At 30.8% G+C, this 17,445-nt stretch overlaps 1 protein-coding gene across 1 annotated transcript in view; it reads left to right on the top strand.

Moving 5' to 3' along the window:
- Positions 1 to 17,445, top strand: part of LOC148281989 (uncharacterized) — a 108,109-nt gene that overhangs the window by 36,145 nt on the left and 54,519 nt on the right. The window contains exons 21-29 of the mRNA XM_088225804.1: positions 372 to 534; positions 2,288 to 2,393; positions 3,231 to 3,350; positions 4,015 to 4,119; positions 6,187 to 6,298; positions 8,320 to 8,585; positions 11,293 to 11,490; positions 12,802 to 12,984; positions 14,061 to 14,159. Coding sequence (XP_088081930.1) covers positions 372 to 534; positions 2,288 to 2,393; positions 3,231 to 3,350; positions 4,015 to 4,119; positions 6,187 to 6,298; positions 8,320 to 8,585; positions 11,293 to 11,490; positions 12,802 to 12,984; positions 14,061 to 14,159 — 1,352 coding nt within the window. The remainder of the gene's footprint in view (positions 1 to 371; positions 535 to 2,287; positions 2,394 to 3,230; positions 3,351 to 4,014; positions 4,120 to 6,186; positions 6,299 to 8,319; positions 8,586 to 11,292; positions 11,491 to 12,801; positions 12,985 to 14,060; positions 14,160 to 17,445) is intronic.

Raw genomic sequence — 17,445 nt, 5'->3', positions numbered from 1 at the left:
TTCACCTACTAGGCAACGCCTGAAAACAATTTTCCAATTTTGTATACTTCTTCTTTTACCAGGTAGTTAATTAAACAATTCGTTGAGTATGTCCAAATGCTTGCAGACTGTCTGCAAGCATTTGGACATACTCAAAACATTTTTGAAATATATAGTCCCTTAACTGGATAGAAGAAGCGTAAGACTGATCATCTTACCCTTGTGTATTCTACAAATAATCGCAGCATTCAACGTTTCAATGTTTGACCCTACGCTTTATTATTGAATGATTCCGATTTTTGCTTTACAATATTAGATAACGTATCTGTGATTTCCCGAATATTTTTTTCTTTGTAATTAAATTTTTTTTCTTATGAAAAATATTTTTTCAGATTGGCTTTGTCAGTGGCTTGTAAAACTAGGATGGTCTCCGGATGATAACATCATATGGAGAGTTAAGATCTTCTCAGAAATGGAACATGAAACAGTGTACGCCATCCTGTCCGATATGGACACTCCTTTCCCTGGATGGAGAGATACAAGCCTTAATTTCATGTAAGTTCTGCATTTTAATTATCATAAAAATTATGTTTACATATTTTAAGACACATACATATTTTTTAATTTTCTTGAAAATAGTTACAACGCAAATATTCAATTTATTGTATTAAAAAACATTTCCAAAATCAAAAAATAAGTTTAAAAATTAAAAGATTTCCAATCCACTTTTATGCTGTTATTGTTTCCCCACTTCCCGTCTGCATATCGTCGCTTCAGTTCATTTTTGTCCAACAGACCAAAACACAAATCTGCAGAAATTTAAAGTATTTAAAGTATTTTTTTCGAAATCGGCATAAATAGTTACCACAACTTTTTTTGTATTTTTTTTTTATTTAAGAAGGTAAACATGAACAAAAAATAAAAAAACAATAATAATGAAACCCACTTAACCGCGAATCTGGCTTGCCAGCAGGTTTCTTATTATTTCTTAACAAAGAAAAAAGTTAGAGAAAATATATAAATTTAAAAATTAATCTAAACATTATGAAGAACTAAAAGCATACGTATTTTTTTACACAAAATTCACTTACAAAAAATTAAATAGATGACTGTTAACATAAAATAATAATCAATATAAAGCCTTGTTACATATTTGCGATTTAATTATTTTTTTCTTAAAAGTTTTGTCAACATTTTCTTTAAAGATCTGCTTAGGAATCTTATTGAAAATTTTAGGCATTGTATAATGAAGTGTTCTTTGTCCAAACTTATTTACAAACCTCGGTACTGACAAGCCTTCACGTTGTGCTAGCCTTGTATTATAAGTATGTATATACCTTTTCTGGTAGTTACTATCAAATCGATATCTAGTAACAAATTTGAGCCATAGAATAGCATTTACGGACAGGCACCCTTGCTTTTTAAAAAGTTCGGATACCTCTTTCTTATCAATTCTAGCTGATTTGTCAATTAATTTAAGAGCTGAGTTTTGTAAAGATTGAATTTTTAAAGTCAAAATTTGTTGAAAAAGCCCTCAAACTAAATATATATATATATATATATATATATATCATTTTAATTTTATAAATAAACGCTTTATCAAAACTCCTGCACACTTAATTCAATTACTTTAAAAATGATATGTTGGACAAAAACGAACTAAAGCGACGATATTCGTAAATACCCGACGTGTTATCCATTTGACATGCTTCTGTATCACTCGAAAATACGTCTCCCGCTTGGGATTTTTCAGAATCGCACTTGTTATAAATTAGCACTGTTCAATTTCGTAACGCCACAAAATCGCCCCTGAGTAACATCTGCTAACATCACTCAACACAAATATTCTCATTTTCACTGAAGTATCTCAGCTACACCACAAATATTTTATGAAATAGTTTTGTTTGTTTCGGTTACTACTGGGGTGGATAACGCGTCAGGTATCTCTACTCGACACGTTTGGTATTTACGAAGCCACTTCGGGTGGATTTTGAAACATTTCGAACGGATAATGCGTCGGGTATTTAAGAAAATGCTTATCGTCTATCAGTTCGCTAATCAAAAACTCATATTCATCCCGTCGTGCAATATTATTATTTCCCCTTGTTAAGCTTTGCTGCCTTCTTGTATTAAAATGATCAAGATATTATGCTATATTCCGTGTAAGATAGATCTGAATAGGGAAATAATGATTTTTGTAAATTATAGATACAATACAATTTTAGTAAAATTATAATTTTAAATACATCTTTGTTTGCTTGAAGAATTGAGATGTTTGATTGATTTTTTTTTTTTTTTTCATTTTCAGTTGGCGATATGTGGATAACTTCCAATCCATTGGTGGAAACATGACCTGGGAACGAGAGAGAATTGTATTTGGACTCCAAGGAAACTATATGCTGAAAACCAATGAGGTATTTCATGGCTTAAATAATTTTATATCATATTCATTACTAAGCATCTGTTTGGTGATAAATAATATTTTTTGCTGTACGAGATTTCTCTTAATTATTCATTTGATTCCCAAATAAGTGCCTTCTAGATAAACAGAATCTCAACCATAAATCTGTCTCTACCAGAAACAGTCACCAGGCTTTGCTGTTTGTTGCTCACTCTGAGCGTTCTCTTGCGTCAGGATCACAACTCGTCGTTCAGATTTAAGCTGGTAGCAAGCAGACAGCAATGGACGCAAATAACTAGATAACCTGATGCCTTGCAAAAAATAGTAAACAAGATTTAGACTCTTAGGAGGCATCTGCAGTTTGTAGCCTAGCTTACCAAACATTTTCAAAAGCTAACTTTTTCCAACACTTGGTTCTGACACTAAAAACTCTTAAAAGTTTCAACGATTTAATTTTACATATTTGTCTAGGCACTGGTCTTCTAAATAACAGATTTCCTCCCTTTCCTTCAGGTTTATACAAACATTCTTTTTCTTACTTCTTTTTTATATGCACATCCTTTTTAAGTATCCTTAACTTCCTGTCTTCAACTGTTTTCTTTATATATATCCATAAAATTAGCCTTCTGTTATTTTTGCCACTTGATTAAATTTGACAAAATACTTGACACTGGCAAAACTTGGATATTTTTTGCGTTTTTGTTTCTTTTCTTATATCTTATCTTTTTTTACTTGGTTATAAGCTTAGACTATACTCTGTTTGCGTAATCTATAAGTATGATTTTACTTTAATTAATTATATGAATCATAAACGTATTTTATGTCAGAGAGTTTTTTTTTTCATTTACAGGCATTTGGTGAAATCAACGCTCTCGTGAACTCAACTCTTGTAGCTCTCCCTACAGTAGCAGCTATCGCCAGACATCACCATGTTTGGAGGAAAAGTGCCGATACTCTTCTTAGTTTTGAGGTACCTATGTCTTTTAGTTAATTTTTGTTCTAACCCTTTGTGTGTCTAATGGTACAGTTTGTCTTACACAGATAACAATGAAATATTTGGATGACGAACACATTTTTAAGTCAAGAATTCATGTTAAACTCATACATAGTAGCTAAATTAAGACAAGTCGTGGTCCCTTCGTTAGTGTCGCGGACTCCAGATCAGGAGGTTCAAGGTTTTTTTTTAATTTATTTATTTATTTATGACAAAATACAAGGTTTTTAAACTTTACATATTACATTTTATTACATATTTTATTTGTACGAAATATTCCCAATCAACAAAAGTGCTGGTATGAGGGGATATTATATATGATAACACAATAGTTTAAATAAAAATTCAATAAAATAACATCACATATCACTCGTCACACGGGCTGTAAGAACTGTTTTATTTAGGTTTTTTTTAGTACGTACATGTTTTGTATATTTTTTAGATCATTAGAAAGTGAATTGTAAAAATTTATTGCCGTATACAAAAAACTGTTTTTTTTTCTGTTGGTCCTAGGTTGTTCGCAAATTAAATTATTTGATGCTGTTGTATTTATTTTATGTATGTTGTAGTTAAAATTAAATTTAATATTTGTCTTTATTTTATTATTTTTCATCTTAAATATAATTTTTTTCCTCTTCAGTATAACAATGATGGCCTCATAATGCTGAATTCTTCCTGGAAACTTGAAAAAACTCCCACAGCTCATAATATTTCAGGACGAATTGGTTTAAAGTCACCATTTACGGTAAGTACGCCATAACACTATATGTACTTCATGGATCTACGAAGTATCAAAGTATTTTGTTAATTATGTTAATTGGATTTTTTTTATCTTTTAGTGTACTTTTTTTTTTGCGTTTACTGCATATACATATTTCCCGAAATATAAAATACCTAATTAATGACGATGGTTATTGATAAGTTGATTTAAAATAATCTGAAATAACTTTTTTTTTTAAATCAACATGCTTGGCATAAATAATCTATTATTTATTTATTTTGACATAAACGGCATAAACTACCTTGAACATATACATTGAACATAAATATTAAGAGAGAAAATATGCATTTACATATGTAATATATACGAGTATATACATGAATACAAAATAAAAATGATAAAATTGCATAACTATATCAATTGTAATAAGTAAATACACATAAATAACCAAAAATATTATACAGGTGTTCTTGTCACATCTGAAACCACGATAATCAGTATGGGCAAGAAGACATGTAAGCATATTAAAAAATATATTTAAATATTTATTTGTATTTTATTTCAAGTGTGCCTATATGTATTAAAAAGATTTGTATTTGAAATTTTTTTAATGGACTAAGTTCGTTAGTAAATAAATAAATAATAAATATGGAAAAGCCATAAAGAAAAACATTTTCAAACATAGAGAAAAGTTTAAAAATTATATTTCGAGAAAAAAACTGAAAATGTGGGGCCCTAGGCCCCGATTACAGTGGGAAGTTAACATTTATCTTCAATTTTATCTACAAAATAAAGTAAGTTTTCTGTATGAAAAGCAGAATATGCATACATTTTTTCTTCTAAACATGTTTAATTATAGGTTACCGACGAAGATACTGTAAATATTCATGCAAATATACTCATTTTCATACACAAATATCGGTTTTTCTTTATAGACAGTCGAAGATAACTCTGTTAACTTCCCATTGTAATCGGGGCCCTGGAAGAGTTTACTAGTTCAAAGCCATAGTTAGATTTGGAAGATTTGTCATGAAACATATTGTTGTTTCTAGTTACACGGGAGAAAATATAGAAGGAGATTGATTGTAAAGGACGTCACTTATTAAGTTCAGTATTTTAAAAATACCAATGTAAGGTCCAACTCTGTTCTACGGGTCTCCAATGAAGACATTTTGCTGCCCTAGTTCTTGTATTTTCAATAAACCGTTTTAGCAAAATTGAGTTATGATTGCCAATATGTTCATTATCTTATTAGGTCAAAGATTTTTTTTTCTGTTATTAAATAGTATTTACAGCATTTTTTAGTGTCAATCTCCACTTACTGATTTTACTTATTTGCCTGTGGGGACCAGAGAGTGAGAGACGATTATGTGTAGTTGTCTATGGTCGCAGTGCCCAATGGACCTATATAAGGGCGCGTAACACGTCACTCGCCCTTCTTTGTCTTTACCAGTATTCTAACTCACTTTAAAGTATTCTTTGTTTAATCTCTGTATTTTCGGGTGTAATAAACCAAAAATAACTTGAATTATTTTATTTTTTTATTCCTTAAGGTTAAATCCTTCAAACTCATTGAATCCATTCAATCATATGTTTTACATGAACTAACAAAGAACTACTATCTAGTAGAGTATATTCATAAAATATCTCTACAAAATGGTGACCCCGACGTGATCCCATTTTGTAAAGGTATTTTATTATTATACCCAACTAGATAGTAGTTATTTGTTAGTTCATTTTAAATATTTGATTGAATGTATTTAATGAATTTAACGTATTTAACGGATTTAACCTCAAGGAATAAATAAATAAAATAATTTAAATTACTTACAATTTTTGGTTTATTACACAAGAAAATAGAAGAATAGAATAAGAAGGGCGAGTGATGTGTTCCGTGCCTTTATATGGGTCCATTGGGCACTGCGACCATAGACAACAACACATCCTCGTCTCTCACTCTATGGTCCCCACATGACTTTAAAACAAAAAATGTATCTTGCAAAATGGTATATTCAACATATTATGTAGAAGAACTAGGGCAGCGATTTTTAAACGTTTTTTTATCGAATTAAAGTGTTTTTTTTTCTATAGGGTTACAGAACGGGTCTTCTCGTGACAAAATTTATGTTCAGTCAAAAAAGAGATGTACAAGGTCTGACATATCTTGACTTAGAAGATAAAGTTTATACAATCACAGTTGATGGTAAGTTCGTTGTACTTTTTATTATATTTCAGGTGCATAAATAAATTAATATTTTTAATATTTAAAGCGTTAATTTTGCGATCAAACATTTTGTTGAATGTTATAAAATATTTGTATACAACCACTACCGACTTTTCTACGTCTAACGGTTTGGAGACATACCCGCCTCTTTGTCAGGACACCAATTAAAGTAACATGCAAATACACTTTTACCATATTTGTTGCACGCACAAAAACTTAAAAGCAACGTGCCGATTTGAAACCACAAGCTTTTAGTGGACAACCCTTACATGCACAAGGGTCTTACTTTCTATTGCCTGCGACCCCCCAGCAAGATTACCCAAGGAGACCCAAACCAAAACACTGATCTTAACATATTACAACAACTTTGAGAAGGTAATATATAAATCTAGGCATCTCTAGGGCTTACGACCTGTCATTGGCTGGTTTGAGTGGCCACTTTACACACTGTGTAACATTCACCATTCTGCCCATATTTGAACATCTGTATTCCTTCAATTCTTTCATCTGTTGATGTTTGTGAAGTTAAAGAGCTGAAACCTTTATTTATGTGATTGAGATGCATCTAATTGAATTATTTCACCTACATAATAGGCAACGTCAGAAAATTGTATTTTTTAAAATTTCGATACTTCTTCATGGACCAGGTGGATTTATCAACAATATTTTGAGTTTATACAAATTTTTGTAGACAAGTACTGGATTCAACTCCCTGGGGAGCTGTTATTTAAGATGTGCAATCCATTCTTTGTCCACGAACTAACAATTTAGTTCTAAAATAACTAGATTTTTATATTAAGTAGTTATACCCATAAGATGAATTGCAGGTGAACAATTACAATCGGAAGTTATTAGAATTATCTTCGACTGTCTATAAAATAAAATCGATATTTATGTATGAAAATGTGTATGAAAATTTAAAGTATCATCGTCAATAACCGATTATGCATGTTAAAAAAAATGTTTGCTTTATTTTTCATACAAAAAACTTAATTTGAGTTTGTGGATAAAATTGAAGATTAATTCTAACTTCCAATTGTTATACTGGCCCAGCGCCGTGATTATGAATGCTATCTTCATCGATACATGTTAAAAAGATAAACTTACATCGATATTTTACCTGTAATTGAACATGTTTAGAAAAAAAAATTGTAAACATGTCATATTTTTCATACAGAAAACTTAATTTTACTTTGTGGTAAAATTGAAAATAAATTTTAACTTCCCATCAGAATAGGTACCCAGGGCCGCGATTAAAAACAGTATCTTCATCGGTACATATCGAGACGGTATAAACTAAAATCGATATTTATGTACGAAAATATGTATGAAAATTCGAAATATCTTTGTCGGTAACCTGTAATTGAAAATGTTTAGAAAAAAAAGTAAACATGTCATGTTTTTCAGACAGAAAATTTAATTTTACTTTGTAGTTATATTGAAGATAAATTTTAACTTCCCATCAGATTACGTACCCAGGACCGCGATTATAAACGGTATCTTCATCGGTACATATCGAGATGGTATAAACTAAGATCGATATTCGAAATATCTTCGTCGGTAACCTGTAATTAAACATGTTTAGGAAAAAAAGTAAACATTTCATGTTTTTCAGACAGAAAATTTTATTTAATTTTGTAGTAAAATTGAAGATAATTTTTGTCTTCTCATTAGAGTACGGACCCAGGGGCCCGATTTGGGAAGTTAACATTTATCTTAAATTTTTTCCACAAAATTAAATTAAGTTTTCTGTATGAAAAGCAGAATATGCATACAATTGTTTCGTCTTAACATGTTCAATTATAGGTTACCGACGAAGATACTGTAAATATTCATGCAAATATACTAATTTTCGTACACAAATATCGGTTTTACTTTAAAGACAGTCGAAAATAACTCTGTTTACTTCCAATTATAATCGGAACCCAGGAATAGATTCAGAACAAAAAAAATGTTTACCCAAGCTATGGTGATCTATTTACTAAATATCCCTTACTTAGGCCACATCCGTCGCATCACCAACAACATGCTAACCTTCAACGTGACGACTCCGCTCCCGCTGCAGACCCTCGTCTCCGGCCGCCTCGGGCTGCTGGATACGGAACGCCACATAGTGGCGGTGCTGGAGACTCCCAACATGACGGCTGGTGCAGAGCTGCTTCTGCGACTGGACTCTTTCCGCGACTTCCACATCTTCGCGCACGTGGCTCTGCCCGTGGACTTCCTGCAGGATACCATGTTCACGGCGAAGCGGAACTCGGAAGAGGTTAGCTTGGTTATTTAGTTCTATGGTTAACATTGTCTAAACGCTGTATAAAACAAAATACGCAGCAGCGTTGGGAGAATCATTACCACGCTTCTTCTACGGGAAAAATCACTAAAATGTTTTTTCCCAATGCTGGCTGATGCAGCAAACTTCCGTCGTCATCACCAAAGTACTTTCAAAATGGCCCAAATTTTTACCGTACACGGAGCTATGAGAAGTTACCTATATAGGTTTAAATAAAGGAATGAGGACTATTGTCCATGCGATGATATTTTTTCACAGAGTATCGAACATATGTTATTTCAGTGCCCATTTTTCAGTTTCCAACGCTATAATTTTAAAGCAGAATGCAGGAAAGATGGAATATTCTTAACAGATATCCACACTGTGGTTAAAAGTAGTTATCACGCGCCATTGTTCTTGGACTTTGCAACAATGGTGATTGGACTCATAAAGGTAATAAACCAAAATCAGTCATCGAACATCCCTTTTCCAAGACAAACAAAAATGATTTTTCCGAGTACCTTATATTAACAACATTTTTAACTGAACGAAACTTCCTAAAAAATTTAAACTAAAGTACAAAACAAAAATAAATCGAAATAATTGACTTGTAAAAAAATATAATAAAAATAAAATAGTAATTTAATAATTGTTTGAATAAAATGAGATAAAATAAAATAAATTATCTCACATAATGTCCTGGTGATGGTCTCCTGGATCCATTCCTTATTCATAAACGGTCTTTGAAATACTGTCGAATAAAAAAATGATTTACTACTTATTAGTAGGTAGCATACATATTTTTTTTAATTGATAATTTTGAATTCCCGCGAAAACAGTCGTTGCATTGGCCACGCCCCTAATACGTCACGATTCATGTAAATTTTGAATTTCGTTTGTGACCGTTTAAATTTAAATAGAACATCGTCACGAATTCTCACCGTCACAATTATCAAGGCTAAACATGTCGCGTTTTCATAAGGAAATATTTTTAAATTAATTCTTTTTTAAAGTTATGTATGAAAACATTTCTCAACAATATCCATATTGATTTTGAAAATACTATTAATTTTTCTAAATCCTTTTTAAATTATATTTTATCGGTATTTGTAGTATGTGATATTTCTCTATTGTATCGTACTTACTTACTAAATAATAGCACCCGTAACTGGCGTATTGCATAGACTTCGTGGCTTGCTTCCTCATTCCGTTTTGATTGCCGTCTACTGCGCTATGATATATTCCCACCTATCCTATCTATCGTGTATATGGGGTTTCACCAGCAAAAATCAGATCTCGGAAACACAATTTCTTCAGAACAGAGCTCTTAGAAACATTCTTGGACTGAAATGGGATTCGCAAGTCAAGGATATCTACCGACAGACAAAAATACTTTCTTTCAAGGTGATGCCACTGCATGACATAACCAATACTATTTTGAATATCATAAATTTTTCTGCTCACTCAAATTTTAAGTACATATTTGGTCACGATATTCACAATTACAATACGAATCTAATATTTTAAATCGTTTTCATAGTGATAGTTATTAATGTAATTTATATAGATGGTGTAAAGTACTGTGTTTTATGTTTTTTACATAATGTTTTCTTAATATTTCGGATGTATTAACTATGTAGGATTTTATGTATTGTCACAAAAATGTTTTCTTTATATGAACGGTACTAAATAAGTTTTTTTTAATAACTCCAGGGAGTACAATATGTCCTATGTGTTTTGTTAATAATAAAAATAAAAATAAAAACCAAAAAAAATAAAAAACGTGTCCGGTTGGATCATAGCCTGCCACTCCAATACACGGCGACGAATATCATCTTGTAATTTGCCACAATTAAATAGTAGGTGGCTGTCGTCCTGGATTGTGCCGTGGGTGATTGCGTGTTGTGGCACTTCTAAAACCTGGAAAGAATCCCGCTGGCCCGAAAAACTTTCGACCGGTCTTTCTTACATGCCAACTAATTAAGGTGCTTGAACGACTTATCCTAAACCGAATATCATACTATATTGATCAAAATACAATAAAGCTTGTACAGCATATAGAGGATGGTTTTAAGAAGGGGAAAGTGACTAGCGTAGCCTTCGTGGAACTTACAGCAGCATATGATACAGTCAACCACAATAAGCTCCTCAAAAAAACCAACTCCCTAACAAAGGACTGTAAGCTTGCCCAGACTATTTTTATTATTTATTTATTCATATTTTTTGCTTACAAACTATAATTAATAATAAAAATAATCTAACCTCACTGGGGTTTCCCGTGCCGAGGACACTTAACAATATACTTTTTTTAAATTACATTTGAGAATAAACAAAGAAGACAAACTTAAAAAAAAACGAAGATTCAGACAGTTTTAAAAACAAGGTATTTATGTTCATCTATATTATTTATATTACAAAACACACAATGAAAATAACAAAAACCTAACATAAGCTATACACTTGTGGAGCAGTTGATTCAGCATTGGTATGGGCGAATGAGACAATCCATTTTACTTCTACCTTGCTCCACTATTCATTTTTTATAGCCTTTTTAAACATTTTCTCGTTACTAATTGTTTTAACAGATAGTGGAAGTAGATTATAGATTTTATTGATTAATACTCAAAATCCCTTTGTCCAAAAGTTGTTGCTCCTGTCCAATAGAAGGTATTATACTTATAAATACTGTTTATTTTTCTTTTAGATTGATCTTCGACTTGGTTGGGAAAAGTTTACGTTTGGTTTCACTGGAATATGGCACTATAATTGTGTTGCTGACTTCCAATACCTCTACAAAGTGTTCACTCCTCTCCAAGGGTTTCAAGAAAATGGGCTTGTTTTTAAAAATATTTACAAAAGGGGACTTGACACTGAAGTTTCTATTAGACTCTCTAAATTAAAGGTAATGAACTCAAATTATACATAGGTTAGGAAAATTCTTGGGGTCCTGGGATCGGTTACTGGCAGGGTGTACGTGAAATGTTGATTTTCAAGGTTTTTCAAATTGCAATATTTTCTTGTTCCTGAACTGACACGCGAAGCGTAAGACTAATCACTGAACCGGGTTATTTCATGTCATCCATATCGGGAATCGAACTCGAGAGCTCTTGGATGGTAGGTGAGAAAAGAGAAAAGGGTGTCTGTTAACCATTTCGGTCCTAAGGAGGGTCTAGAGTGCACCAGGTAGCATATTTTTTTTCCATTTTTTTTACCAGTATATTTATTTCTTTTTCTGCATAATAATGTTAAGAATGTATCAAAATTATTAAAATATTTTTATGACGAATTCTTTAAATATTCATTCATAGTTGCCTTCGCTTTTCCCGTGCAAACAGCAAACATTACTATTCATCTCTCTATTGTTTAATAATTTTTGATACATTGATCAGTTTTTGTGTGTGCTTTTTGCTATTTGGTGACTTTTTTCCAGCCATAACCACAAAAATCCGAATTTAGTGCTTTACATGCATTTCCTCTCCCAACTACCCGCTGTGCCTCTACACTAATGGGTGGCGCGACATTATATCAGTGCTGTTCAATGTGGTACAATGAGAGTCATACATGCGTGATATCATACAGCATCCTCTCGCAACAGTATTTTAAGAAGAAAAAAAAATAATTTCCCAGAAAACTAGAAATATTATGAAATAGTTTTTGTAGTTTTTTCACTCGGCCTCGTGGTTTTGTTTTCTTTTAATAAATAAAATAAAATAATGCTATTTTTAAAGATCCACGAGGCCGACTATTGTAGTGGTCAGTGTGTTTGCCTACTATGCAAGCGCTCTCGGGTCCTGACATGGCTGACATGAAATATTTATTTTAAAATGTATTTTTAAAAACAGGAAGCTTGAGATTGATCATCTTACCTTCCTGTAACAAAAATCATCAAGTGACGCTACATTTGGTATGCAGTGCCCTATGCAAAATTAGAATCGAAAAAAAAATGACGATGACGACGACGTTATATAATCACTTACATAAAAATTGTGATGACTTTTTTAAAAAGTAGTATTCATAGCATTTTAGCAGGGGTATTCCTGGTACCCTCCCGCAAGAACTCGCTGATTTTTTTCACGTTCGAGCTCTTAAAGGTTGAAAAAAAAATTTGCCTGAAAGGGTGTTAGAAAAATGACCAACCGTTTTCAAGAAAGTATTAAAATGATTTTACGGTTTACTCGATGATGTATTTATGATTAATTGTTATGTTCTCTAGTTGGGTATTGCTATATTGATAAGAGACAATGGAAAAGGACTCTTAAAGATAATAGAGGAAAAGTATTTGGGCATAGTGAAGAAAGGGAGAGACCAGCTCATAGAAGACTTTTCTACGGACATCTACGCTGTGGTGGACACCTTGTACTATCCCACTGTTAAATTTGATGCTCAGCTAAGAAAGGTTAGTTTTTATATTTATTTAATGTAAGAAAAACTACCAAATTGACTGCCCAGACCTACTCTCCACGATTAATTTAAATATTCCACCTTGGCGGACAAGACACACCAAACTGTTTTACATACCTAAATACAATACAAATGCAGCTACAAATTCACCCATTAATCTAGCCCTGACCTTGTACAATCATATATATATATATATATATATATATATATATATATATATATATATATATAGGTACTGTCGATGTGTTCCTACAGCAAGGGCAGGCATTTAAGAAGCAAGCGGTGTTGTCTTTCCTGACTCGCAGTGTCACACTTGTTATTTCCGCCTAGATTATGCTATATACATACCTTTTGTTAATTATACACTTTGTTAATTTAAGTAGATTTTAAGCATGTTTAGATTAAGTATTACTTATTAATGCCAATCTATTAGGGCTTACTTAAGCCTGTTGATTGGCTTATAAAAAAATATAAAAAATAACTACTCTCGACATCGACATCTTACTAGAGTGCAACATCTTTTAAAAATTATATTCTGATAAAATTCTTAACCGTAATTATCCCCACTTACATCATTACACTTTTTGTGATACTCTCTCACTCACTGACACACACACACACACACACACAACACGACACAACAAGTCGGCTTATGGAATTCTATGGTTTATTTTTGTTGAGATTTTATTTGTTTTCTGTTCTTACAATCACTAAGACTTGTGTATTGCCACTTTCAATTATCGGAGTTTGCTATGTTTTTGTTTTTGTTTTGTTTGTCCCTTTCTGCGAGTTGAGAAATTGTCATTTTCCTTTTTGTAGACATCTCGAAGTCTACAAAAAGGTCTTGAAAAATGCTCGGACCACTTTAAAACGGTCTACTGAGCTCAGATTGTGGTAAGTCGTAAGTAGACGACTACCTGTATATTGTTTAATATTTATGTAGATGTTTTTTATTACAGTATTAATGCACAGTATTTGAATACCATTCCACGTCCAAGCTGATAAAGATCTATCTTTTATTACATAATATAATATAAATGTATTGTACATACATGATGTTTTATGTTCCAGAATGAGGGCGATAATCAAGAAGAGATTTTCAGAATATTAGCCAATTTGAATCTCCCCAATCTTACTGCCATCGTGCTAAAGGACAAGTTTATTTTGCATGTAAGTTTTTTAAATGTATTAACTCTAATAATTATCGTTGATTGATTTCATTACTGTCATTTCTTTAGTATATTAGTTTATCTTAAAACAGTGAAACCCTTTTGATTTTTCCAAGGAGGAAACTGATAAAATCGCTAAAGTGAAGAAAAGGGAAATGTGTGGAGAAAAAAAATGTAAATTAATAAAAATATAATTAATTTGCTACATCATTGTGTAAACATACTTCCAGAAAAATAGTATAAAGATATACAATACAAAATTTAAAAATATAGATTACATAAATATCACTCTGTCAGATTTAAAATTTACACTAAAAATGCATTATGTAACTTGGTAGACATTATAATAATAAATATGTACATCTTCCTTCCCCTCCTTATCCTCTCTTCAAGCATTCTTGTCCTAATCCCGCCCAATTTACAATAACTTACTGTTCTTAAAAAATATTTAAAAATTCTTTTATTATTGAAAAATATTTACGAGTACATGAAAATAACATTTTTATATTTATAAACTTATATGTATTTAAATAGGTGCGAAGGTTTTCACGGTCACTGTTATCAATATTATGTATCTTTTTTGGGTGATACCGTGTATGTTGGATTTGATCCGGCGTTTCGGCTACCATTGCAGGAGCCATCTTCAGGGAAAACTGTGTGTTTTATAAAGAAATGTATGTGTTTATGTACTAGTAATTTGTACCGTGTCACAGTCAGCAGTAGGCACATTTCTAGTTTTGTAGGAAAGAATAATTATGTTTATGTACTAGTAATTTGTACTGTGTCGCAGCCGGCAGTAGGCACATATCTATTCGTTTTTGTCATATGTAGTGATAGGGCTCCTGCAATGGTAGCCGAAACGTCGGATCAAATCCAACATACACGGTATCACCCAAAAAAGATACATAATATTTATATGTATTTATTTGATATGTAATATATTTTCTTTACTAACTTTGTATACTTTGTGGAAACCTGTTATGAGTTCTGAGTATAGATTTGTTTGTTTACTATAAATATGTATTACTATAAAAAAATAAAATAAAATAAAATAAAATAAAATAAAATAAAATAAAATAAAATAAAATAAAATAAAAACAAATAAAATAAAATAAAATAAAATAAAATAAAATAAAATAAAATAAAATAAAATAAAATAAAATAAAATAAAATAAAATAAAATAAAATAAAATAAAATAAAATAAAATAAAATAAAATAAAATAAAATAAAATAAAATAAAATAAAATAAAATAAAATAAAATAAAATAAAATAAAATAAAATAAAATAAAATAAAATAAAATAAAATAAAATAAAATAAAATAAAATAAAATAAAATAAAATAAAATAAAATAAAATAAAATAAAATAAAATAAAATAAAATAAAATAAAACAAAATAAAATAAACTAAAATAAAATAAAATAAAATAAAATAAAATAAAATAAAAAAAAATAAAACAAAATAAAATAAAATAAAACAAAATAAAACAAAAAAAAAAAAAATAAATAAATAAAATTAAATAAAATGAAATTAAATAAAATAAAATAAAATCAAATCAAATCTAATAAAATAAAATAAAATAAAATAAAATCAAATCAAATCAAATCAAATCAAATGAAATCAAATCAAATCAAATCAAATCAAATCAAATCAAATCAAATAAATCTGTGATGGTTGGAGATTATTATCATTTTTTTACATATTTTCGATGATTTCACAAAAAAATATTTTGTGTTTTTTCAAACAATACCATAATTTATCATATATAAGCTGTTAACGTGCTTTTATTATTCATTCGCGTGGCACATGTGGTAACGCGTGGACCGCGGCACCGTTTTTACGATATAATTTTGGCTTTTATGACACATAAAATGGATTACGAAATTTTTTTAACGTAAATCCGGGGAGATGAAAAATGTAAAAAACATTAATTGGGGTAATATTTGTATGAGAATGTAAAAAGAAAAATAGAACCTGAACATTTCGGTATAAAAAACCAGGAAGTGGGAAATCAAGGAACGTCGAAATGAGGTTTTACTGCATATACACAGAAAAAATATTACAGTAATATAAAGTTGCTTCAACTGTCAAACATAACTTAGTAACCCTTTTCTAAGACAGCAAAAAAATATTATTTTATTCACTAAAATGACAAATGTAATTAAAACATAGCTTTAGACGCAATGCATTTTGGCTGACCGAACGATCAGCCGTAATGTTTTGACTATATACAAATCGCACTCGACTGTTATTTTAGTTCTTTTTTTATCACTCGCATGTCACATGTCGTGGTCATTGAGTAAAAATGCCGTCACGCTGTAAAACTGTTCCACAAATATTATCCAATATCGAGATAAAATATATAAGAAGCCAAGGTGACCCTGGTTGCGAGTGAAAAACGGACGTCCACTTAATCAATACTTCTGGGAGAAGAAATATAGCCTGATGAATATAACTTTATTTTTGAGAAGAAGATATTCGAATACGAAACGGTGCATGCAGAATACAACACTCTCGAATCTCGTGGTCAAACTTTTTTTGGGAAACATTTCTATAAGCTGATTTCTGAAAGTATATATAATCCAAATACACTGAAAGAGATCAGTTTGTATGTTCCCAATAATTATACTAGAGCAAGATCTCGTGCACTGTTTTACACACTCAGAAGCCGGATAAATGCAAGTCATAATTTACCCATTAATAGGACAATTCTATTGATCAATACGGCTTCTGCGGATAATATGGATCTATTTTTCTGTACATATATAACATTGTGTATATTTGGATAATTTATATAGCGCCGTTTTTGTGAAAATCACCTCAAGGGCGCTGTACAATAAATAATTATCCCACCACGTCTTGCAGCTACAAAGCGCATAGGCAGTTGGGATTCTTGTTCCTCGTCTCCAATTATGATATATAGGAGCTAGATTACAGCATGTCTGGCAGCTACAGAGCGCATATACAATAAGAAATCTAGCCCCTATTTACATTTTTAAATTTTTATTTAACACCAAACTTTAGAATTTTAGTGATATTTAAAAAAATGAAATAAAAAACAAATTTGTAAAAATAGAAGTTGGATTACAACAATTCTTGCAGCTACTGAGCGCATGGACGGTTGGAATTCTAGACTTCATTTACTAAATTAGGATATTTGATAGTTGATAACATTTACCTTTTGAAGCTAGATTACTAATCATCTTGCAGCTACAAAGTGCATGGACGAATGAAATTCTAGCAACTTAAAATTATCAATAAATTTACAAAAACAAACATGAAGCATA

This window comes from Micrasema longulum, unplaced genomic scaffold (assembly GCF_059751315.1).
Source record: "Micrasema longulum isolate JH-2025_06_02 unplaced genomic scaffold, ASM5975131v1 h1tg000387l, whole genome shotgun sequence".
Lineage (NCBI taxonomy): Eukaryota > Metazoa > Arthropoda > Insecta > Trichoptera > Brachycentridae > Micrasema > Micrasema longulum.
The sequence above is the reverse complement of the archived record's forward strand: the minus strand, read 5'-3'. Positions and strand labels throughout refer to the sequence as shown.